This window comes from Tachypleus tridentatus, chromosome 12 (assembly GCF_004210375.1).
Source record: "Tachypleus tridentatus isolate NWPU-2018 chromosome 12, ASM421037v1, whole genome shotgun sequence".
In the NCBI taxonomy this organism is placed as follows: domain Eukaryota; kingdom Metazoa; phylum Arthropoda; class Merostomata; order Xiphosura; family Limulidae; genus Tachypleus; species Tachypleus tridentatus.
Genome location: NC_134836.1, coordinates 126354935 through 126382108, shown reverse-complemented (window position 1 = coordinate 126382108; position 27174 = coordinate 126354935). Strand labels below are relative to the sequence as shown.

Here is a 27174-nt window from a genome sequence, read left to right as displayed (position 1 = left end):
AACCTTGTCAATCCTTCTAGAGTATATCAAGTTAATCTTGGCTCTCCTGGAATATAACCTTGTCAATCCTTCTAGAGTACATCAAGTTAAACTTGGCTCTCCTGAAATATAACCTTGTCAATCCTTCTAGAGTACATCAAGTAAATCTTGACTCTCCTAGAATACAACCCAGTTAATTTTAGTTTTATAATTTTATACACTGCAAGGTGTATAAAGAAAGTTTAGTTTGGTTTGGTTTGAATTTCGCGCAAAACTATATGTTAGAATGTTATGTTCTAATGATCACGTGAGGCCTAATGTTCATTACTAGTACATGTTTTCAAATTATTTATTTTGTCTTCAGATTTATCAATTCGGTTTGGTAACAATATTCATTTAAGACAAACTGTCAGTCGTGTATGGTTGCCACGAGCAGAAAGCAGTGCCCAGTTCGACTTATACGATGAGTGTAGACGTCTTTCTATATTATAATACGACGACAACTCGACTTTTGACAACACATTTTTATTATTACTGGTCTGTTGTTAAGCGTACCCAACACATTAGGGGCCCGACATGGCCAGGTGGTTAAGACTCGTTATCTGAGGATCGTGGGTTCGAATCCTCGTCACATCAAATATGCTCGCCCTTTCAGCCGTGGGTCAGTTATAAAGAAACGATCAATCTCACTATTCGTTGGTAAACAAGTAGGCCAAGAGTTGGCGATGAGTGGTGATGACTAGTTGCTTTCCTCAATCTTACACTTATAAATTAGGGACGGCTAGCGAAGATAGCCATCGTGTAGCTTTGCTCAAAATTCAGAAACAACAAACAACTAAATTAGGACGTCAAATATCCCTCTTTTCTACATATGTTTATAATTTTTATTAAGATTGTTTTGTTGTTATGTTTCGCCGATACGTTTGTTAACTTTGAATGGTGTTTTTTACAAAGCTCTTGTAACTTGTAGAAATGTAGAAATAAGCGTCATGTCCCCACAGAAAATTCTACAGAAACTTGTAGAATGTGTGTTGTTGATGTAAGACACATCTGAAATTTGTAGAATGTGTGTTGTTGAAGTACGACACATCTGAAACTTGTAGAATGTGTGTTGTTGAAGTACGACACATCTGAAACTTGTAGAATGTGTGTTGTTGAAGTAAGACACATCTGAAACTTGTAGAATCTGTGTTGTTCAGGTACGACACATCTGAAATTTGTAGAATGTGTGTTGTTGAAGTAAGACACATCTGAAACTTGTAGAATGTGTGTTGTTGAAGTAAGACACATCTGAAACTTGTAGAATGTGTGTTGTTCAGGTACGACACATCTGAAACTTGTAGAATGTGTGTTGTTGAGGTACGACACATCTGAAACTTGTAGAATGTGTGTTGTTGAAGTAAGACACATCTGAAATCTGTGGAATGTGTGTTGTTGAGGTACGACACATCTGAAACTTGTACAATGTGTGTTGTTGAAGTAAGACACATCTGAAACTTGTAGAATGTGTGTTGTTGAAGTAAGACACATCTGAAACTTGTAGAATCTGTGTTGTTGAAGTACGACACATCTGAAATTTGTAGAATGTGTGTTGTTGAAGTAAGACACATCTGAAACTTGTAGAATGTGTGTTGTTGAAGTAAGACACATCTGAAACTTGTAGAATGTGTGTTGTTCAGGTACGACACATCTGAAACTTGTACAATGTGTGTTGTTGAAGTACGACACATCTGAAATTTGTAGAATGTGTGTTGTTGAGGTACGACATATCTGAAACTTGTAGAATGTGTGTTGTTGAAGTAAGACACATCTGAAATTTGTAGAATGTGTGTTGTTGAGGTACGACACATCTGAAACTTGTAGAATGTGTGTTGTTGAAGTAAGACACATCTGAAACTTGTAGAATGTGTGTTGTTGAAGTACGACACATCTGAAATTTGTAGAATGTGTGTTGTTGAAGTAAGACACATCTGAAACTTGTAGAATGTGTTGTTGAAGTAAGACACATCTGAAACTTGTAGAATGTGTGTTGTTGAAGTAAGACACATCTGAAACTTGTAGAATGTGTGTTGTTGAAGTAAGACACATCTGAAACTTGTAGAATGTGTGTTGTTGAAGTAAGACACATCTGAAACTTGTAGAATCTGTGTTGTTGAAGTACGACACATCTGAAACTTGTAGAATGTGTGTTGTTGAAATACGACACATCTGAAACTTGTAGAATGTGTGTTGTTGAAGTAAGACACATCTGAAACTTGTAGAATGTGTGTTGTTGAGGTACGACACATCTGAAACTTGTAGAATGTCTTGTTGCTACAAATGAAAAAATCACAAAATACAATATTATCACTAATTTACTACAAGCTGTGAGAATAAAAAATCTACGAAATTATTTTATGACGTAAACAAACTTTCTATTTATTATTAGATGTTATTTACACATCAATGTTCAAGCAATGGACAAGTCATAATGTGTAATTTGACACAGGTGATACTAACATTGTAATTTCTAACCATTTACTACAGTGAGACAATACGGCCACTGTTCTGTGCGTAAGAAATTCTTGCAAGGCTGGTAATATACCCAGAGGGTGCAGAGCTAAGCTGTTATGAAGTGTAATTTAATTTCCATAGAGTATTTAAATAAGGTTAGTGATCACGTGCCTAAAGCTGCATCTCTGATTAGTGTAGTCGTTAGCAGTGCAAAGTGAGACCTAAAACTCATAAATTAAACTTACGAAATCGGAGTGAAAATTCAAACACAAGAAACTATACATCAGTCAGGTTCCCAGGTGTTCACCTTACAAAAGAAATAAATAAAGGAACTCGGATTAAAAGAACACACAAAGAATGAAAGCAAAATTAGGCTTAATGCAGAAAATGGCGGTGCTCGTAACAATCCGGAGGGGAAAAAAGGTAAAACTGGAACAAATTAAATGGTAAACCTGCAGATCTGCTAAAACATCGTTGAAAATCCATGGTTTGTCCCCTGCTGTTTGGACCTCCTTGCAGAAACTCACGAAGGATCGGCACGTGACTGAACACTACGGAAGGGAAAAGTTGTGTTGGTACTGACGGGCAGACCATAATTGTATATAACCATTGTAAATATCTTTATATTTTGAACGTCACCACAACTGTCACCAAGCAGCGACACCTGGTGCAGGTAATTACTTTTATCGGTATTATCTTCATGTTAATGGACTAACTTAATGAAAAATGACGTATATACCGTCAACTCCGAATATGTATTCATCAGTTTAAAGACAACAAACGTATTTTATTATTCTATTAAAAAATACAACTGATTTCTGACACTTTATATTCTGACTGAAGCCAGAGAATGTATAAACCTGTCTTTCAATAACAATAAAGGAAATGCGTTCCGTAATGACTAATTTAACGTTATTAGACCACAGTGCTGATTTTACGTAGTATCTTCTTACGTATATCAATCATTTCAATACGTAAAGTTCAGAAAATAAATAAATACCTCCCATGAAAAGTTGTATACTGTGTGTACTTACGTTTACGAGGCTCGATAATTGAAGGTACCACGTCATCTAGTTCATCACGATAGGGGGCGTCAGTGAGATCTTCAAAATTTATAATAAACATAGAAACAACTCCTTCCTCGTTTCGGATAGGGGCCATCACCTGACTGCATAAAAACTTGGAACCTATAATAGAGACATGCGTGTAGAATGAATGAATTGAAATAAAAGTCGAGTACATCTAGTTGACTTAAGTCTAAAAATGTACAATAATGTTATTAATGGGCTATCTCTGTTGTGTCCATACCGAGTGTGTTATTAGCGTTACTAAACCTCACACTGAACACTGAGCCACGTGGGGGAGCTACGTGTTATATGTGTTTATGTTGTTGCTATAGCAAAGCCGCAGCAGGACATCTTCTGTGTTCACAGAGGAACATCGAACCCTAGATGTTAGCTTTCTGAATGTGAAGAGTTACCGCTGTCCTCCAGGAGTCACACATATTATAGAAATCCGTATTCATAAAGATGAATCATTTCTCAAATAAATTCCTACTTAAAAGAATTTTGTCAAACAAAGCCCAGCAACTATTGCTCAAATAACCATCGAAAGGGAAGAAAAGTTTAGTTATAACTTTGACTAATTATAAATTAAACTGCTGAATCACGTCCAAACATTTGCGTTGCACATATAGAAATACGAAAGACAGATGAGTTGACGTGGTAAGCCTATTTACCTTAATATGTTGCTAGAAAATATGTGTCCTATTTGAAGAGGTACTTTTTGAAATGGTCCTTCCCCCCTCTGGTGAGACAGCAGTAAGTCTTGGGACTTACGACCCTAAAATTCGAGATCCGATTCCCCACGGTGAACACAGCAGATAACGTGGCTTTTCTCTAAATCAGAACCAAGAAAATGGTTGGCATGCATTACTTATCTGATTCGTTTGCTACTCTTAAGCCTAATTTGTAGAATGAAATTCGAATTTTAATTTTTGAAATTAGGAACGTTCGAACCCACAATGTTCCACTTTTAACTTAACGTTTTCCAGCAAGCTTTTGTTGTATGTTTATTGTTAAACACAAACCTATACACAGGCAGCTCTCTCTCTCTCATCTTTCTGCCACAGGTATTACTACTCGGTTTTAGAGGTTGTTTTAAGACTCCAGAATTGCTGCTGGAAAGAAGAGGAGAAGCGACTTATAAGGAGTAGCGAAACTAATGAAGTCTTTATTGGTAGACATTTCAAAATATTAACACGTCCTTCAGGAACCGAGGGGTGTACTTACACTACAATATGTTGAATATCAAAAGTTCAATCCAAAACCTCCCATAGACGGCGGTTTTGGACACATCTTTTCGAGACGAGTTTTCATTTTTTAAAGTAAAATACAGCATTCTCAAAACTAACTAGTAAATTCAGAATATAACATCACATTCTTAGCATTAACAGTTAAGCCTTTTATACTTTCGTTGTCACTTTTTAAGTTTAGCTTTCAGTTGAGACAAGGACGATTTAACTTGTAATTAAGTAGAGAAAATCGAAGTATTACTGTAGTCAGCAGTAGGATAAGCAGACAGGAACACTTTGAAAGCAATTACAGACATACTATTGTACTCGGCTTATTGCACAATATCTATTAAGGTGGTTCTAAATATCTTGTATGTCACTTAGATATTTCTATACTTGTTGTACTTGGCCGTTAGGCTTGTGATGCACTAACGTATTTCGTGAGTGCGGGATGCGTCTTCTTCTTTAGGCCAATAAAAATGCCCAAAACATTTCAGTTAAATTACGAAAAATCGGATTGCATACTAGTGTCCTCCACTGGCTCATGAGGAGCCTGTTGACACATAAACACCTGCTTATATTGCACTGAAATATTACTATCTGTCAACAAGTTAAGATAACATTGGAATCTCTTATTCATCTTGCGTTAATAGTGATAACTAGCGAAATTTAAATTGGGTCCCTATATGTTAGTTAATTAGTAATTTAAGAGAAACTCTACAATGGCGAATCGAACCGCGAATTTTAGTGTTGTATATAAACTTGTCGCCGCGCCACTGTGTTCACAGCGAGAAATCGAACCACCTCAATTTTAGCGTTGTAATTACCTAAAGTTACGACTGTACCACCAGAGGTCGCCTTTGTATATAGATTGTAAATTTAAAATTCTGTTTTGTTGCGTCGCTTTACTAAATTAAAAAGTCATAGTTTATTTAGTAACAAACTCATGTGGTGAACAGGTACGATAAGAACCAGTTTCAATTTCACTAATTGACCGGAAAGTCTTCCTGGCTTTTTAAACAGTTGCTATAAATGCTTGTATCTGTAAATTCAACATTAACAAAGCGTGCGACTGGATGATGCTCTAATGGGTTCACAATGACTGCGGGTGTGGACAGTCCTCTCACTCGTGAATCGACTTTCCTTTGAGACATTTAAACCATCAAAACTGACCATTTTTTACAGCCTCATTTTCAACGCACACCTCGGAAAGAATGATTTTATAACACCGTTAACTACGTGTGCAAAGCTACACGAAAACTACGAGCGATATGCGTTTCCTGATTTTGAAGTAATAACCACTACAAAACCGCCCGCCCTTACCTGACTGAGTAGGTGCGATTTGAGAGTTACTTTTATAATGCAGGGCTTTTTTTGTTTTGTTTTGGCGCTAACGAGACGCAAACCATAAACGTCTCAGCCACAGTTCTTTGACTACGTTCACCCCACTCAGCCCAGAAAGAAATGCTACATTTGTTTTTGTAATACCAGTGTATTAAGTAGTATCAGTCTGCTTTAAATCAAGAATACTCGTAGTATGCACAAAAACTCGTGTTTTGACAGTTTAATAAGAATTGCGGGATCAATACCTTATTCCTAATCATATTAATTATTACGATCCGGTTTTACCACTTTTCATCTTCACTTTCTTGCCTTCATCCACCGTCCAGTACTAATTGTTTCTTTACAATAACAGCCACTCAGCGACATATCAATATGTCTGCAGACTTACAACGATAAAAAACCGGGTGTCGATACCCGTGGTGGGCAGAGCACAGATAGCCTATTATGTAGCTCTGTGCTTAAATTACAAACAAACTCTACAATATGTTTGTATAAGCTGAAAATTTATATCTGTTGAAGGGTGACGTATGGCCTCGTGGTTAACGTTTCTGGGCTGTAGTTTACGTTAACAGTTCGCGTTCTGTTGTCTCAGAAACGTAATTCAGATTTTGAAGCCTTGAATAATTTGTAAGAGTGAAGGTTAAATACCACTACTTGATAAGACAAGAGTAGCTTAAGAGTTGGCGTGGTGACGAATGCTGTTGGCTTGCAATCTATAGTCTGTGAGTTCAAAATTAGGGACAGATATACACACGCAGACAGTTCTTGTGCGAACTTGCACGTGAATTCTAAAATAAACAAATTAATTTAGTCAACTGTACTTGTGCTATGGGGACGCTGAATATTGAACAGTGATGATAAGTTGAAACATATACAGAATTTACTACATTTATAAACATGAGTCACATCACTAATGTAGTCTTGTACAACAAAACCTAGTGCCAAGTAACCAGATGGGACAACGGTAATTCTACTGTTTTATAACACTAAAATCGGTGTTTAGATTCTCCTCGGCAGATAGAGCAGATAGCCCAAAGTGGCTTTGCAATGAAAAAAAAAAATACACACAAGAGAACCAAATCACACGTGATCAGATGTTTGTCAATATCGAAGTTCAGTTTCCTTCATAAATTATAAGTTATAAATCAGTTGTGAGCACGTGATTATTTTACTATAAATTGTTAGTTATAAATCAGTTGTGGGCACGTGATTATTTTACTATAAATTATTAGTTATGAATCAGTTGTGGGCACGTGATTATTTTACTATAAATTATTAGTTATGAATCAGTTGTGAGCACGTGATTATTTTACTATAAATTATTAGTTATAAATCAGTTGTGAGCACGTGATTATTTTACTCTAAATTATTAGTTATAAATCAGTTGTGAGCACGTGATTATTTTACTCTAAATTATTAGTTATAAATCAGTTGTGAGCACGTGATTATTTTACTCTAAATTATTAGTTATAAATCAGTTGTGAGCACGTGATTATTTTACTATAAATTATTAGTTATAAATCAGTTGTGAGCACGTGATTATTTTACTATAAATTATTAGTTATAAATCAGTTGTGAGCACGTGATTATTTTACTATAAATTATTAGTTATAAATCAGTTGTGAGCACGTGATTATTTTACTGTAAATTATTAGTTATAAATCAGTTGTGAGCACGTGATTTTTTTACTATAAATTATTAGTTATAAATCAGTTGTGAGCACGTGATTATTTTACTATAAATTATTAGTTATAAATCAGTTGTGAGCACGTGATTATTTTACTATAAATTATTAGTTATAAATCAGTTGTGAGCACGTGATTATTTTACTATAAATTATTAGTTATAAATCAGTTGCAAGCACGTGATTATTTTACTATAAATTATTAGTTATAAATCAGTTGCGAGCACGTGATTATTTTACTATAAATTATTAGTTATAAATCAGTTGCGAGCACGTGATTATTTTACTATAAATTATTAGTTATAAATCAGTTGTGATTCTCTGATCTTCAACAGTAAACTTAAGTCATTCCCCATCTCCAAACTTCCCCACTAAATTAGACCTTAGCAGATGTTCGATACAAAAGTTAAACTAGTCCCCCCTCTTCTCCGAAAAAAACTACAGTGCAAAATTAGTTTGGCTTGGTTTGAATTTCGCGAAAATCTATACAAGAGCTATCTGCGCTAGCTGACCCTAATTGAGCAATAAAAGACTAAAGGGAAAGCAGCTAGTCATCATCACCCACCGTCACCTCTTTTACCAACTAATACCTGGATTAACCGTAACATTATAACGCTCGCACGTCTGAAAGAATGGGTTTGTTTGGTGGGGGATTCGAGTCCACAACCCTCTGCTTGTGAGTCATGCTCTCTATCCACGTTGCTGCAAAATTGGTCTCGAGAAGATAAATCTACGTTGGTTAAATTACACCTATGAGCTTGGGTTTGTAGACCAAAAAAAAACCGGATTACTGCCTGACTGATCAAGTATGTAAGTTTTAAAATATGGAACACGAACTTACTAAAAAGAGAACTGGACCCAAGAGTCCGTCAGTACTCAATGAATCAATGTTTATCAAACTTGGACTGTGACACCAATATTTCATAGTTCGCGGCCTCTTGCCCTCAAAACATGTTTCGCACTATCAGAATGATGGTCAAACAGTAGTATTCGGTCAGATAAAAGTAATTTTAAAAATTGTGAAGTCTGACTCATTTCCGAGTGTTTCAGAAAAAACCAAACAGAAAACGGCAACTCCAGAACACTTTAACGTTGAGTTGGAAACGCTTATGAATAATAATTTCAAACTATATTATCTCTAACAAAGGGGTCTAGCATGGTCAGGTGGTTAATGCACTCGACTCGTAGTCTGAGGGTCGCAGGTTCGAATCCCCGTTAAACTAAACATGCTCGCCTTTTCGGCCGTGGGGGCGTTATAATGTGACGGTCAATCCCACTATTCGTTGGTAAAGAAGTAGCCCCAGAGTTGGCGGTGGGTGGTAATGACTAGCTGCCTTTCCTCTTGTCTTACACTGCTAAATTAGGGACGGCTAGCGCAAATAGCCCTCGTGTAGCTTTGCGCGAAATTCAAAACAAACCAATCTAACAAAGACCCTGAGGAGAAAAAAATATCCCGCTAGGTTGGCTCTGAAATATAATAAATTTGACACGAACCTGACATTATTTAAATATTTTCAACGTGTAGGTTACAAAACTCGCGTGTTCAGTTAAACCCTGAGCAGATAATTATAAAATCTTCAAAGTAATCAAAGTGTCTTTGAAAGAATGTGCCATTTTTTCAACTGTGTGTTTGTGGTTTGTTTCTCTAGTTCTCGATAGAACAAAATTTAACAAATCTCTCTTTAAACATTAAAACCTTGCACTACCTATACTTCGTACTAACCATCAGCTAATGGGTGGAGCCAATGTAAGTGAAATTACCAATGAAATACCTGAATTAAATATCGCTAAAGCCATTGTTTTTTTTAACAAATTAACTGATTCACAAATTTCAAATATCAGTAAAGGAAAACGATAGGTCAAGGTTAAATATAACGCCTCTCTTTATGTGTTAGAAAATCAGAAATCTGTAACACGAATAGTTGAACAGTTACGTACTTGAAAGCTATGCATATCTGAAGGTCCAAGGTTCGAGTCGTGATATATACTGCTACGCATTGTATTTACCTCTTTCAGCTTTGGGGCGTTGTAGTTGTGGCAGTCGATCGCGCTGTTTAACTCTTAAAAAGCGAAATGTTGTAGGTAGCAGCATCGATTGATGATGGCTGCTCTTAAAGGGTTATTCAACAGTAATCGTGTAGACGTTGACCTCCGTTTGGCCGTAATTATAAATTATGCCTAAACCTTGGAGTTTCTGATCGTCGAATTTCATAAAGCCTTGTTCACGTTTAATATTTTCGAAAAAACATTAGATAATCGAATCTTCTAACACCATAAAAGCTAAGCCTTGTTCAGTAGCAAGACGCATTGGCACTTACGTTTAAAAAGGTCACATTTATAATCAAACATACATAACAAAATTCTTAGTGTAAATGTACTTATATACCGCTCACACTTGCCAGGTTCTAAATCCATCGAGAAAATTGTAGTAGTTTTTTTTTAAATTAGATATAACTTATTATAGGTTGGCTCCAGGTGGACTACACAACTAGATTGAAAAGTTAATAACTGTCGTTCGAAGAGTTTTTATCGTGTTGTCATGCCTGTAAATTGTTCCAATGTGCGTGTTCCATACTGCTAGCTTGTCCACAAACATCGAGACGGCAACGTTCGTCTCAGGATTATTTATTTATTTATTATAAATATGTTTGTTATGAAGGACAAAGTTACGCTATCTGTGATGTTCCCACACACCACTAATACCACCCATACTTCACAATATGCACTAACCGTGTGGGCGTTATAACGTTACGACGAATCCCACTCTACGTTGGTACAAGAGTAGCCCAACAGTTGGCGGTGGGTGATGATGACTAGCTGCGTTATGTTTAGTCTTACACTGTTAAATTAGGGACGGCTAGTGAGGAAGAGATTAAATGTGTGATTCGTTTGTCTGTTATCAAACACAACGACATAATGAGCTACCTGTATGTTCCCATCGTGAGTATCGAAACCTAAATTTTAACTTTAAATGCCCCTAGACTTACTCTTAAGTTGGGTAGAGGAGGTTATGAATAACTATGTGGATACAGGAGGCTATGTAGACTTACAATAAGGATAATCTTTAAAATTTGTTAATAAGTGCACCCGGGTTTCGATACCCGTAGCGGGCAGAGCACGGATACCCCACTGTGTAGCTTTGTGCTCAACTACAAACAATCAGTGAATCAACCAAACGGTCAATAAGCAAACTTTATTTCTCATTATGGAAGTAATTTAAAAACTAACAACCAAAACGGAATAATTTCATATCACAGCCTGTTTAATACGGTAATACATACGTTTGATATATGTTAGTGGCTTGGGTATTTCATGTTACTTTAAATTCTAACTTATATATAAACCTATTTCTGACGAGAAGGTTTTAAGGACAAATCAATGGTTTTGTCCCGAAAATACGCAGGACTTCACTAAACATAATTTAGACAAATGTGACCTTTGCAAGGTTGTTTGACATCTGAAGGACAAGGACATTGAAGACATACAAAAAATAAAAACAAACGTTTATACAGGCTTTACTGGATGTGTGTATCCCAACATCAACATTTTCATCAAATGTATTAATTATTTGATGAAATAACACGTTTACACATGCAGACACAAAACAATGCGATAAGAAACTGCAAAAAACCTATACGAAAGGCACTAGTTATTTTCCATGTTGGACTTCTCTGTTGTATTTATATATTCTTTCCACGAGAAACGTATTCCTTTCTATAGTATTTATACCTGATGGACGTTATAACCAAAACCCACATCGGTTAATTTCTGGTAATTTTATTCTGCCTGGTGGACAGGACGCTCGACTTGTAATCTGAAAGTCACGGGTTCGAATCCCCTATCACACCAAACATGCTCGCCCTTTCAGCCGTGGGGGCTTTATAATGTAACGGTCAATCCCACTCTTCGTTAGTAAAAAAGTAGCCCAAGAGTTGGAGGTGGGTGGTGATGACTAGCTGCCTTCCCTCTAATCTTATACTACTAAATTAGAGACGGCTAGCGTAAATAACTCTCGTGTAGCTTTGTGCGAAATGCGAACCAAACCCTATTGCAACATTAAAATATGACACATGTGAGAAGTCAGATTACGACCTATTTTACCGCCATTAGAAATTTTCTATCTGTACTCTTCGCTCAGTGTTACTTTCAGCTGTGCACCAAAATGTTAAAAACGCAAATTAAAGCAGTTTATCACTAAAACCAAGTGAAAATGGCAACACAGCACACTCAATACGTGATTATCGTGTCAGCTCAAAGTGTTACAACTACAAAACTTCACTTTGCACAGTGCTTGATGGGAGTGTAGTAATTAAAGTGTTACAACTACAAAACTTCACTTTGCACAGTGCTTGATGGGAGTGTAGTAATTTCCTACTCGACGGAAGAAAATTGTTGCCCGTCCAACTAGCTCTGTTGTGTAAAGGAAGATCTCAAATAAGTTACAAATAAGTAATTAAAATCAAAGCTGCACCTAAGGGGCTCATTATCCACTACTTACAACAGAACTATTTCTTCACCTTAAATATGTTCAAATTGTATAATTAGAACCTGTGGAGCTCATTATCCACTACTTACAACAGAACTATTTCTTCACTTTTTATGTGTCCAAATTGTACAATTAGAACCTGTAACGCTGACTATCCACTAGTTACAGCACAGCTATTTCATCACATTTAATGTGTTCAAATTTAATAATTAGAACTTGTGGGGCTCATTATCCACTACTTACAACAGAACTGTTTCTTCACTTTTAATGTGTCCAAATTGTACATGAGAACCTGTGGCGCTGACTATCCACTAGTTACAGCAGAGCTATTTCTTCACTTTTATTGTGTTAAAATTGTATAAATAGATCCTGTGGGGCTCATTATCCACTACTTACAACAGAACTGTTTCTTCACTTTTATTGTGTTAAAATTGTATAATTAGAACCTGTGGGGCTCATTATCCACTACTTACAACAGAACTGCTTCTTCACTTTTAATATCTTAAAATTGTACAATTAGACCCTGTGGGGCTCATTATCCACTACTTAAAACAGAACTATTTCTTCACTTTTATTGTGTTCAAATTGTATAATTAGAACCTGTGGGGCTCATTATCCACTACTCACAACAGAATTATTTCTTCACTTTTAATGTGTCCAAATTGTATAATTAGAACCTGTGGCGCTGACTATCCACTAGTTACAGCAGAGCTATTTCATCACATTTAATGTGTTCAAATTGTATAATTAGAACCTGTGGTGCTGATTATCCACTACTTACAACAGAACTATTTCTTCACTTTTAATGTGTCCAAATTGTACAATTAGAACCTGTGGCGCTGACTATCCACTAGTTACAGCAGAGCTATTTCATCACATTTAATGTGTTCAAATTGTATAATTAGAACCTGTGGAGCTCATTATCCACTACTTACAACAGAACTATTTCTTCACTTTTAATGTGTTCATATTGTATAATTAGAACCTATGGCGCTGTTTATCCACTAGTTACAGCACAGCTATTTCATCACATTTAATGTGTTCAAATTGTATAATTAGAACCTGTGGGGCTCATTATCCACTACTTACAACAGAACTGTTTCTTCACCTTAAATGTGTTCAAATTGTATAATTAGAACCTGTGGGGCTCATTATCCACTACTTACAACAGAACTGTTTCTTCACTTTTAATGTGTTCAAATTGTATAATTAGAACCTGTGGGGCTCATTATCCACTACTTACAACAGAACTGTTTCTTCACTTTTAATGTGTTCAAATTGTATAATTAGAACCTGTGGAGCTCATTATCCACTACTTACAACAGAATTATTTCATCACATTTAATGTGTTCAAATTGTATAATTAGAACCTGTGGGGCTCATTATCCACTACTTACAACAGAACTATTTCTTCACCTTAAATGTGTTCAAATTGTATAATTAGAACCTGTGGGGCTCATTATCCACTACTTACAACAGAACTATTTCTTCACTTTTAATGTGTCCAAATTGTACAATTAGAACCTGTGGGGCTCATTATCCACTACTTACAACAGAACTGTTTCTTCACTTTTAATGTGTTCAAATTGTATAATTAGAACCTGTGGAGCTCATTATCCACTACTTACAACAGAACTATTTCTTCACTTTTAATGTGTTCAAATTGTATAATTAGAACCTGTGGAGCTCATTATCCACTACTTACAACAGAACTATTTCTTCACCTTAAATGTGTTAAAATTGTATAATTAGAACCTGTGGAGCTCATTATCCACTACTTACAACAGAACTATTTCTTCACCTTAAATGTGTTCAAATTGTACAATTGGAACCTGTGGAGCTCATTATCCACTAGTTACAGCAGAGCTATTTCATCACATTTAATGTGTTCAAATTGTATAATTAGAACCTGTGGAGCTCATTATCCACTACTTACAACAGAACTATTTCTTCACTTTTAATGTGTTCAAATTGTATAATTAGAACCTGTGGAGCTCATTATCCACTACTTACAACAGAACTATTTCTTCACTTTTAATGTGTCCAAATTGTACAATTAGAACCTGTGGCGCTCATTATCCACTAGTTACAACAGAGCTATTTCATCACATTTAATGTGTTCAAATTGTATAATTAGAACCTGTGGAGCTCATTATCCACTACTTACAACAGAATTATTTCTTCACTTTTAATGTGTCCAAATTGTATAATTAGAACCTGTGGGGCTCATTATCCACTAGTTACAACAGAGCTATTTCATCACATTTAATGTGTTCAAATTGTATAATTAGAACCTGTGGAGCTCATTATCCACTACTTACAACAGAACTATTTCTTCACTTTTAATGTGTTCAAATTGTATAATTAGAACCTGTGGGGCTCATTATCCACTACTTACAACAGAACTATTTCTTCACCTTTAATGTGTTCAAATTGTATAATTAGAACCTGTGGAGCTCATTATCCACTACTTACAACAGAACTATTTCTTCACTTTTAATGTGTCCAAATTGTACAATTAGAACCTGTGGGGCTCATTATCCACTACTTACAACAGAACTATTTCTTCACTTTTAATGTGTTCAAATTGTATAATTAGAACCTGTGGAGCTCATTATCCACTACTTACAACAGAATTATTTCTTCACTTTTAATGTGTCCAAATTGTACAATTAGAACCTGTGGTGCTCATTATCCACTAGTTACAACAGAGCTATTTCATCACATTTAATGTGTTCAAATTGTATAATTAGAACCTGTGGGGCTCATTATCCACTACTTACAACAGAACTATTTCTTCACTTTTAATGTGTTCAAATTGTATAATTAGAACCTGTGGGGCTCATTATCCACTACTTACAACAGAACTATTTCTTCACTTTTAATGTGTTCAAATTGTATAATTAGAACCTGTGGGGCTCATTATCCACTACTTACAACAGAACTGTTTCTTCACCTTTAATGTGTTCAAATTGTATAATTAGAACCTGTGGAGCTCATTATCCACTACTTACAACAGAACTATTTCTTCACTTTTAATGTGTCCAAATTGTACAATTAGAACCTGTGGCGCTGACTATCCACTAGTTACAGCAGAGCTATTTCATCACATTTAATGTGTTCAAATTGTATAATTAGAACCTGTGGAGCTCATTATCCACTACTTACAACAGAACTATTTCTTCACCTTTAATGTGTTCAAATTGTATAATTAGAACCTGTGGAGCTCATTATCCACTACTTACAACAGAACTATTTCTTCACTTTTAATGTGTTCAAATTGTATAATTAGAACCTGTGGGGCTCATTATCCACTACTTACAACAGAACTATTTCTTCACATTTAATGTGTTCAAATTGTATAATTAGAACCTGTGGAGCTCATTATCCACTACTTACAACAGAATTATTTCTTCACTTTTAATGTGTTCAAATTGTATAATTAGAACCTGTGGCGATCATTATCCACTACTTACAACAGAACTATTTCTTCACTTTTAATGTGTTCAAATTGTATAATTAGAACCTGTGGAGCTCATTATCCACTACTTACAACAGAACTATTTCTTCACTTTTAATGTGTTCAAATTGTATAATTAGAACCTGTGGGGCTCATTATCCACTACTTACAACAGAACTATTTCTTCACATTTAATGTGTTCAAATTGTATAATTAGAACCTGTGGAGCTCATTATCCACTACTTACAACAGAACTATTTCTTCACTTTTAATGTGTCCAAATTGTACAATTAGAACCTGTGGGGCTCATTATCCACTACTTACAACAGAACTGTTTCTTCACCTTAAATGTGTTCAAATTGTATAATTAGAACCTGTGGAGCTCATTATCCACTACTTACAACAGAACTATTTCTTCACTTTTAATGTGTTCAAATTGTATAATTAGAACCTGTGGGGCTCATTATCCACTACTTACAACAGAACTATTTCTTCACCTTAAATGTGTTCAAATTGTATAATTAGAACCTGTGGAGCTCATTATCCACTACTTACAACAGAATTATTTCTTCACTTTTAATGTGTTCAAATTGTATAATTAGAACCTGTGGGGCTCATTATCCACTACTTACAACAGAACTATTTCTTCACATTTAATGTGTTCAAATTGTATAATTAGAACCTGTGGAGCTCATTATCCACTACTTACAACAGAATTATTTCTTCACTTTTAATGTGTCCAAATTGTACAATTAGAACCTGTGGCGCTCATTATCCACTACTTACAACAGAACTATTTCTTCACATTTAATGTGTTCAAATTGTATAATTAGAACCTGTGGAGCTCATTATCCACTACTTACAACAGAACTATTTCTTCACCTTTAATGTGTTCAAATTGTATAATTAGAACCTGTGGAGCTCATTATCCACTACTTACAACAGAACTATTTCTTCACTTTTAATGTGTTCAAATTGTATAATTAGAACCTGTGGGGCTCATTATCCACTACTTACAACAGAACTATTTCTTCACCTTTAAGGTGTTCAAATTGTATAATTAGAACCTGTGGGGCTCATTATCCACTACTTACAACAAAACTATTTCTTCACTTTTAATGTGTCCAAATTGTAGAATTAGAACCTGTGGGGCTCATTATCCACTACTTACAACAGAACTATTTCATAACATTTAATGTGTTCAAATTGTATAATTAGAACCTGTGGAGCTCATTATCCACTACTTACAACAGAACTATTTCTTCACTTTTAATGTGTCCAAATTGTACAATTAGAACCTGTGGGGCTCATTATCCACTACTTACAACAGAACTATTTCTTCACCTTTAATGTGTTCAAATTGTATAATTAGAACCTGTGGAGCTCATTATCCACTACTTACAACAGAATTATTTCTTCACTTTTAATGTGTCCAAATTGTATAATTAGAACCTGTGGTGCTGATTATCCACTAGTTACAGCAGAGCTATTTCATCACATTTAATGTGTTCAAATTGTATAATTAGAACCTGTGGGGCTCATTATCCACTACTTACAACAGAACTGTTTCTTCACTTTTAATGTGTTCAAATTGTATAATTAGAACCTGTGGAGCTCATTATCCACTACTTACAACAGAACTATTTCTTCACTTTTAATGTGTTCAAATTGTATAATTAGAACCTGTGGAGCTCATTATCCACTACTTACAACAGAACTATTTCTTCACTTTTAATGTGTTCAAATTGTATAATTAGAACCTGTGGAGCTCATTATCCACTACTTACAACAGAACTATTTCTTCACTTTTAATGTGTTCAAATTGTATAATTAGAACCTGTGGAGCTCATTATCCACTACTTACAACAGAACTATTTCTTCACTTTTAATGTGTTCAAATTGTATAATTAGAACCTGTGGCGATCATTATCCACTACTTACAACAGAACTATTTCTTCACTTTTAATGTGTCCAAATTGTACAATTAGAACCTGTGGCGCTGAAAATCCACTACTTACAACAGAACTATTTCTTCACCTTTAATGTGTTCAAATTGTATAATTAGAACCTGTGGAGCTCATTATCCACTACTTACAACAGAACTATTTCTTCACTTTTAATGTGTCCAAATTGTATAATTAGAACCTGTGGCGCTCATTATCCACTACTTACAACAGAACTATTTCTTCACATTTAATGTGTTCAAATTGTATAATTAGAACCTGTGGGGCTCATTATCCACTACTTACAACAGAACTGTTTCTTCACTTTTAATGTGTTCAAATTGTATAATTAGAACCTGTGGGGCTCATTATCCACTACTTACAACAGAACTATTTCTTCACTTTTAATGTGTTCAAATTGTATAATTAGAACCTGTGGCGATCATTATCCACTACTTACAACAGAACTATTTCTTCACATTTAATGTGTTCAAATTGTATAATTAGAACCTGTGGAGCTCATTATCCACTACTTACAAGAGAACTATTTCTTGACTTTTAATGTGTTCAAATTGTATAATTAGAACATGTGGAGCTCATTATCCACTACTTACAACAGAACTATTTCTTCACTTTTAATGTGTTCAAATTGTATAATTAGAACCTGTGGAGCTCATTATCCACTACTTACAACAGAACTATTTCTTCACTTTTAATGTGTCCAAATTGTACAATTAGAACCTGTGGAGCTCATTATCCACTACTTACAACAGAGCTATTTCTTCACATTTAATGTGTTCAAATTGTATAATTAGAACCTGTGGAGCTCATTATCCACTACTTACAACAGAACTATTTCTTCACCTTTAATGTGTTCAAATTGTATAATTAGAACCTGTGGAGCTCATTATCCACTACTTACAACAGAACTATTTCTTCACCTTTAATGTGTTCAAATTGTATAATTAGAACCTGTGGAGCTCATTATCCACTACTTACAACAGAACTATTTCTTCACTTTTAATGTGTTCAAATTGTATAATTAGAACCTGTGGAGCTCATTATCCACTACTTACAACAGAACTATTTCTTCACTTTTAATGTGTTCATATTGTATAATTAGAACCTGTGGAGCTCATTATCCACTACTTACAACAGAACTATTTCTTCACCTTAAATGTGTTCAAATTGTATAATTAGAACCTGTGGAGCTCATTATCCACTACTTACAACAGAACTATTTCTTCACTTTTAATGTGTCCAAATTGTACAATTAGAACCTGTGGGGCTCATTATCCACTACTTACAACAGAACTGTTTCTTCACTTTTAATGTGTTAAAATTGTATAATTAGAACCTGTGGGGCTCATTATCCACTACTTACAACAGAACTGTTTCTTCACTTTTAATGTGTTCAAATTGTATAATTAGAACCTGTGGGGCTCATTATCCACTACTTACAACAGAACTATTTCTTCACTTTTAATGTGTTCAAATTGTATAATTAGAACCTGTGGAGCTCATTATCCACTACTTACAACAGAACTATTTCTTCACTTTTAATGTGTTCAAATTGTATAATTAGAACCTGTGGGGCTCATTATCCACTACTTACAACAGAACTATTTCTTCACTTTTAATGTGTTCAAATTGTATAATTAGAACCTGTGGGGCTCATTATCCACTACTTACAACAGAACTATTTCTTCACTTTTAATGTGTTCAAATTGTATAATTAGAACCTGTGGAGCTCATTATCCACTACTTACAACAGAACTATTTCTTCACTTTTAATGTGTTCAAATTGTATAATTAGAACCTGTGGGGCTCATTATCCACTACTTACAACAGAACTGTTTCTTCACCTTAAATGTGTTCAAATTGTATAATTAGAACCTGTGGAGCTCATTATCCACTACTTACAACAGAACAATTTCTTCACTTTTAATGTGTTCATATTGTATAATTAGAACCTGTGGAGCTCATTATCCACTACTTACAACAGAACTATTTCTTCACCTTTAATGTGTTCAAATTGTATAATTAGAACCTGTGGAGCTCATTATCCACTACTTACAACAGAATTATTTCTTCACCTTAAATGTGTTAAAATTGTATAATTAAAACCTGTGGCGATCATTATCCACTACTTACAACAGAATTATTTCTTCCCTTTTAATATGTCCAAATTGTACAATTAGAACCTGTGGGGCTCATTATCCACTACTTACAACAGAACTATTTCTTCACTTTTAATGTGTTCAAATTGTATAATTAGAACTTGTGGAGCTCATTATCCACTACTTACAACAGAACTATTTCTTCACCTTTAATGTGTTCAAATTGTATAATTAGAACCTGTGGAGCTCATTATCCACTACTTACAACAGAACTATTTCTTCACTTTTAATGTGTTCAAATTGTATAATTAGAACCTGTGGAGCTCATTATCCACTACTTACAACAGAACTATTTCTTCACTTTTAATGTGTTCAAATTGTATAATTAGAACCTGTGGAGCTCATTATCCACTACTTACAACAGAACTATTTCTTCACTTTTAATGTGTCCAAATTGTATAATTAGAACCTGTGGGGCTCATTATCCACTACTTACAACAGAACTATTTCTTCACTTTTAATGTGTTCAAATTGTATAATTAGAACCTGTGGGGCTCATTATCCACTACTTACAACAGAACTGTTTCTTCACCTTAAATGTGTTCAAATTGTATAATTAGAACCTGTGGAGCTCATTATCCACTACTTACAACAGAACTATTTCTTCACTTTTAATGTGTTCAAATTGTATAATTAGAACCTGTGGAGCTCATTATCCACTACTTACAACAGAAATATTTCATCACATTTAATGTGTTCAAATTGTATAATTAGAACCTGTGGGGCTCATTATCCACTACTTACAACAGAACTATTTCTTCACTTTTAATGTGTTCAAATTGTATAATTAGAACATGTGGAGCTGATTATCCACTACTTACAACAGAATTATTTTTTCACTTTTAATGTGCCCAAATTGTACAATTAAATCCTGTGGAGTTCATTATCCACTACTTACAACAGAGCTATTTCTTCACATTTAATGTGTTCAAATTGTATAATTAGAACCTGTGGAGCTCATTATCCACTACTTACAACAGAACTATTTCTTGACTTTTAATGTGTTCAAATTGTATAATTAGAACCTGTGGAGCTCATTATCCACTACTTACAACAGAACTATTTCTTCACTTTTAATGTGTTCAAATTGTATAATTAGAACCTGTGGGGCTCATTATCCACTACTTACAACAGAACTATTTCTTCACATTTAATGTGTTCAAATTGTATAATTAGAACCTGTGGGGCTCATTATCCACTACTTACAACAGAACTATTTCTTCACTTTTAATGTGTCCAAATTGTATAATTAGAACCTGTGGAGCTCATTATCCACTACTTACAACAGAACTATTTCTTCACATTTAATGTGTTCAAATTGTATAATTAGAACCTGTGGAGCTCATTATCCACTACTTACAACAGAACTATTTCTTCACTTTTAATGTGTCCAAATTGTATAATTAGAACCTGTGGCGCTCATTATCCACTACTTACAACAGAACTATTTCTTCACTTTTAATGTGTTCAAATTGTATAATTAGAACCTGTGGAGCTCATTATCCACTACTTACAACAGAACTATTTCTTCACTTTTAATGTGTTCAAATTGTATAATTAGAACCTGTGGAGCTCATTATCCACTACTTACAACAGAACTATTTCTTCACTTTTAATGTGTTCAAATTGTATAATTAGAACCTGTGGAGCTCATTATCCACTACTTACAACAGAACTATTTCTTCACTTTTAATGTGTTCAAATTGTATAATTAGAACCTGTGGAGCTCATTATCCACTACTTACAACAGAACTATTTCTTCACTTTTAATGTGTTCAAATTGTATAATTAGAACCTGTGGAGCTCATTATCCACTACTTACAACAGAACTATTTCATCACATTTAATGTGTTCAAATTGTATAATTAGAACCTGTGGAGCTCATTATCCACTACTTACAACAGAACTATTTCTTCACCTTAAATGTGTTCAAATTGTATAATTAGAACCTGTGGAGCTCATTATCCACTACTTACAACAGAACTATTTCTTCACCTTTAATGTGTTCAAATTGTATAATTAGAACCTGTGGAGCTCATTATCCACTACTTACAACAGAATTATTTCTTCACTTTTAATGTGTCCAAATTGTACAATTAGAACCTGTGGCGCTGACTATCCACTACTTACAGCAGAGCTATTTCATCACATTTAATGTGTTCAAATTGTATAATTAGAACCTGTGGAGCTCATTATCCACTACTTACAACAGAACTATTTCTTCACCTTAAATGTGTTCAAATTGTATAATTAGAACCTGTGGAGCTCATTATCCACTACTTACAACAGAACTATTTCTTCACTTTTAATGTGTTCAAATTGTATAATTAGAACCTGTGGGGCTCATTATCCACTACTTACAACAGAACTATTTCTTCACTTTTAATGTGTTCAAATTGTATAATTAGAACCTGTGGGGCTCATTATCCACTACTTACAACAGAACTATTTCTTCACTTTTAATGTGTTCAAATTGTATAATTAGAACCTGTGGAGCTCATTATCCACTACTTACAACAGAATTATTTCTTCACTTTTAATGTGTTCAAATTGTATAATTAGAACCTGTGGAGCTCATTATCCACTACTTACAACAGAACTATTTCTTCACTTTTAATGTGTCCAAATTGTATAATTAGAACCTGTGGAGCTCATTATCCACTACTTACAACAGAACTATTTCTTCACTTTTAATGTGTTCAAATTGTATAATTAGAACCTGTGGCGCTCATTATCCACTACTTACAACAGAGCTATTTCTTCACTTTTAATGTGTTCAAATTGTATAATTAGAACCTGTGGGGCTCATTATCCACTACTTACAACAGAACTGTTTCTTCACTTTTAATGTGTTCAAATTGTATAATTAGAACCTGTGGGGCTCATTATCCACTACTTACAACAGAACTATTTCTTCACTTTTAATGTGTTCAAATTGTATAATTAGAACCTGTGGGGCTCATTATCCACTACTTACAACAGAACTATTTCTTCACTTTTAATGTGTTCAAATTGTATAATTAGAACCTGTGGAGCTCATTATCCACTACTTACAACAGAACTATTTCTTCACTTTTAATGTGTTCAAATTGTATAATTAGAACCTGTGGAGCTCATTATCCACTACTTACAACAGAAATATTTCATCACATTTAATGTGTTCAAATTGTATAATTAGAACCTGTAGAGATCATTATCCACTACTTACAACAGAACTATTTCTTCACCTTTAATGTGTTCAAATTGTATAATTAGAACCTGTGGAGCTCATTATCCACTACTTACAACAGAATTATTTCTTCACTTTTAATGTGTCCAAATTGTATAATTAGAACCTGTGGAGCTCATTATCCACTACTTACAACAGAGCTATTTCTTCACATTTAATGTGTTCAAATTGTATAATTAGAACCTGTGGAGCTCATTATCCACTACTTACAACAGAACTATTTCTTCACTTTTAATGTGTTCAAATTGTATAATTAGAACCTGTGGGGCTCATTATCCACTACTTACAACAGAACTGTTTCTTCACTTTTAATGTGTTCAAATTGTATAATTAGAACCTGTGGGGCTCATTATCCACTACTTACAACAGAACTGTTTCTTCACTTTTAATGTGTTCAAATTGTACAATTAGAACCTGTGGGCTCATTATCCACTACTTACAACAGAACTATTTCTTCACCTTTAATGTGTTCAAATTGTATAATTAGAACCTGTGGAGCTCATTATCCACTACTTACAACAGAACTATTTCTTCACTTTTAATGTGTTCAAATTGTATAATTAGAACCTGTGGGGCTCATTATCCACTACTTACAACAGAACTATTTCTTCACCTTAAATGTGTTCAAATTGTATAATTAGAACCTGTGGAGCTCATTATCCACTACTTACAACAGAACTATTTCTTCACTTTTAATGTGTTCAAATTGTATAATTAGAACCTGTGGGGCTCATTATCCACTACTTACAACAGAACTATTTCTTCACCTTTAATGTGTTCAAATTGTATAATTAGAACCTGTGGAGCTCATTATCCACTACTTACAACAGAACTATTTCTTCACTTTTAATGTGTTCAAATTGTATAATTAGAACCTGTGGAGCTCATTATCCACTACTTACAACAGAACTATTTCTTCACTTTTAATGTGTTCAAATTGTATAATTAGAACCTGTGGAGCTCATTATCCACTACTTACAACAGAATTATTTCTTCACCTTAAATGTGTTCAAATTGTATAATTAGAACCTGTGGGGCTCATTATCCACTACTTACAACAGAACTATTTCTTCACTTTTAATGTGTCCAAATTGTATAATTAGAACCTGTGGAGCTCATTATCCACTACTTACAACAGAACTATTTCTTCACTTTTAATGTGTTCAAATTGTATAATTAGAACTTGTGGAGCTCATTATCCACTACTTACAACAGAACTATTTCTTCACTTTTAATGTGTCCAAATTGTATAATTAGAACCTGTGGGGCTCATTATCCACTACTTACAACAGAACTATTTCTTCACATTTAATGTGTTCAAATTGTATAATTAGAACCTGTGGAGCTCATTATCCACTACTTACAACAGAACTATTTCTTCACTTTTAATGTGTTCAAATTGTATAATTAGAACCTGTGGAGCTCATTATCCACTACTTACAACAGAACTATTTCTTCACTTTTAATGTGTTCAAATTGTATAATTAGAACCTGTGGGGCTCATTATCCACTACTTACAACAGAACTGTTTCTTCACTTTTAATGTGTTCAAATTGTATAATTAGAACCTGTGGAGCTCATTATCCACTACTTACAACAGAATTATTTCTTCACTTTTAATGTGTCCAAATTATACAATTAGAACCTGTGGCGCTCATTATCCACTACTTACAACAGAGCTATTTCTTCACATTTAATGTGTTCAAATTGTATAATTAGAACCTGTGGAGCTCATTATCCACTACTTACAACAGAACTATTTCTTGACTTTTAATGTGTTCAAATTGTATAATTAGAACCTGTGGAGCTCATTATCCACTACTTACAATAGAACTATTTCTTCACTTTTAATGTGTTCAAATTGTATAATTAGAACCTGTGGGGCTCATTATCCACTACTTACAACAGAACTGTTTCTTCACTTTTAATGTGTTCAAATTGTATAATTAGAACCTGTGGAGCTCATTATCCACTACTTACAACAGAACTATTTCTTCACTTTTAATGTGTTCAAATTGTATAATTAGAACCTGTGGAGCTCATTATCCACTACTTACAACAGAACTATTTCTTCACTTTTAATGTGTTCAAATTGTATAATTAGAACCTGTGGAGCTCATTATCCACTACTTACAACAGAACTATTTCTTCACTTTTAATGTGTTCAAATTGTATAATTAGAACCTGTGGAGCTCATTATCCACTACTTACAACAGAACTATTTCTTCACTTTTAATGTGTTCAAATTGTATAATTAGAACCTGTGGAGCTCATTATCCACTACTTACAACAGAACTATTTCTTCACATTTAATGTGTTCAAATTGTATAATTAGAACCTGTGGAGCTCATTATCCACTACTTACAACAGAACTATTTCTTCACTTTTAATGTGTTCAAATTGTATAATTAGAACCTGTGGAGCTCATTATCCACTACTTACAACAGAACTATTTCTTCACTTTTAATGTGTCCAAATTGTATAATTAGAACCTGTGGCTGCTCATTATCCACTACTTACAACAGAACTATTTCTTCACATTTAATGTGTTCAAATTGTATAATTAGAACCTGTGGAGCTCATTATCCACTACTTACAACAGAACTATTTCTTCACTTTTAATGTGTTCAAATTGTATAATTAGAACCTGTGGAGCTCATTATCCACTACTTACAACAGAACTATTTCTTCACTTTTAATGTGTTCAAATTGTATAATTAGAACCTGTGGAGCTCATTATCCACTACTTACAACAGAACTATTTCTTCACTTTTAATGTGTCCAAATTGTATAATTAGAACCTGTGGAGCTCATTATCCACTACTTACAACAGAATTATTTCTTCCCTTTTAATATGTCCAAATTGTACAATTAGAACCTGTGGGGCTCATTATCCACTACTTACAACAGAGCTATTTCATCACATTTAATGTGTTCAAATTGTATAATTAGAACCTGTGGAGCTCATTATCCACTACTTACAACAGAACAGTTTCTTCACTTTTATTGTGTTAAAATTGTATAATTAGAACCTGTGGAGCTCATTATCCACTACTTACAACAGAACTATTTCTTCACTTTTAATGTGTTCAAATTGTATAATTAGAACCTGTGGAGCTCATTATCCACTACTTACAACAGAACTATTTCTTCACTTTTAATGTGTCCAAATTGTACAATTAGAACCTGTGGGGCTCATTATCCACTACTTACAACAGAACTATTTCTTCACATTTAATGTGTTCAAATTGTATAATTAGAACCTGTGGAGCTCATTATCCACTACTTACAACAGAAATATTTCATCACATTTAATGTGTTCAAATTGTATAATTAGAACCTGTGGGGCTCATTATCCACTACTTACAACAGAACTATTTCTTCACTTTTAATGTGTTCAAATTGTATAATTAGAACCTGTGGGGCTCATTATCCACTACTTACAACAGAACTGTTTCTTCACTTTTAATGTGTTCAAATTGTATAATTAGAACCTGTGGAGCTCATTATCCACTACTTACAACAGAATTATTTCTTCACTTTTAATGTGTCCAAATTGTATAATTAGAACCTGTGGCGCTCATTATCCACTACTTACAACAGAACTATTTCTTCACATTTAATGTGTTCAAATTGTATAATTAGAACCTGTGGAGCTCATTATCCACTACTTACAACAGAACTATTTCTTCACTTTTAATGTGTTCAAATTGTATAATTAGAACCTGTGGAGCTCATTATCCACTACTTACAACAGAACTATTTCTTCACTTTTAATGTGTTCATATTGTATAATTAGAACCTGTGGAGCTCATTATCCACTACTTACAACAGAACTATTTCTTCACTTTTAATGTGTCCAAATTGTATAATTAGAACCTGTGGTATAATTAGCTCATTATCCACTACTTACAACAGAACTATTTCTTCACTTTTAATGTGTTCAAATTGTATAATTAGAACCTGTGGAGCTCATTATCCACTACTTACAACAGAACTATTTCTTCACTTTTAATGTGTTCAAATTGTATAATTAGAACCTGTGGAGCTCATTATCCACTACTTACAACAGAACTATTTCTT

The 27174-nt window shown here is 34.1% G+C and overlaps 1 protein-coding gene across 3 annotated transcripts in view; it reads right to left on the bottom strand.

The window, feature by feature from the left end:
* The window catches only part of LOC143234632 (voltage-gated inwardly rectifying potassium channel KCNH2-like), a 221165-nt gene that overhangs the window by 103890 nt on the left and 90101 nt on the right, over positions 1–27174 (bottom strand). For 2 of the 3 annotated variants that reach the window (XM_076472109.1, XM_076472110.1), the window contains exons 3-4: positions 3507–3659; positions 2925–3023 (exon numbers count right to left, since the gene is read on the bottom strand). In XM_076472109.1, coding sequence (XP_076328224.1) covers positions 2925–3023; positions 3507–3659 — 252 coding nt within the window. The remainder of the gene's footprint in view (positions 1–2924; positions 3024–3506; positions 3660–27174) is intronic. The other variant, XM_076472111.1, reaches the window with a different exon arrangement.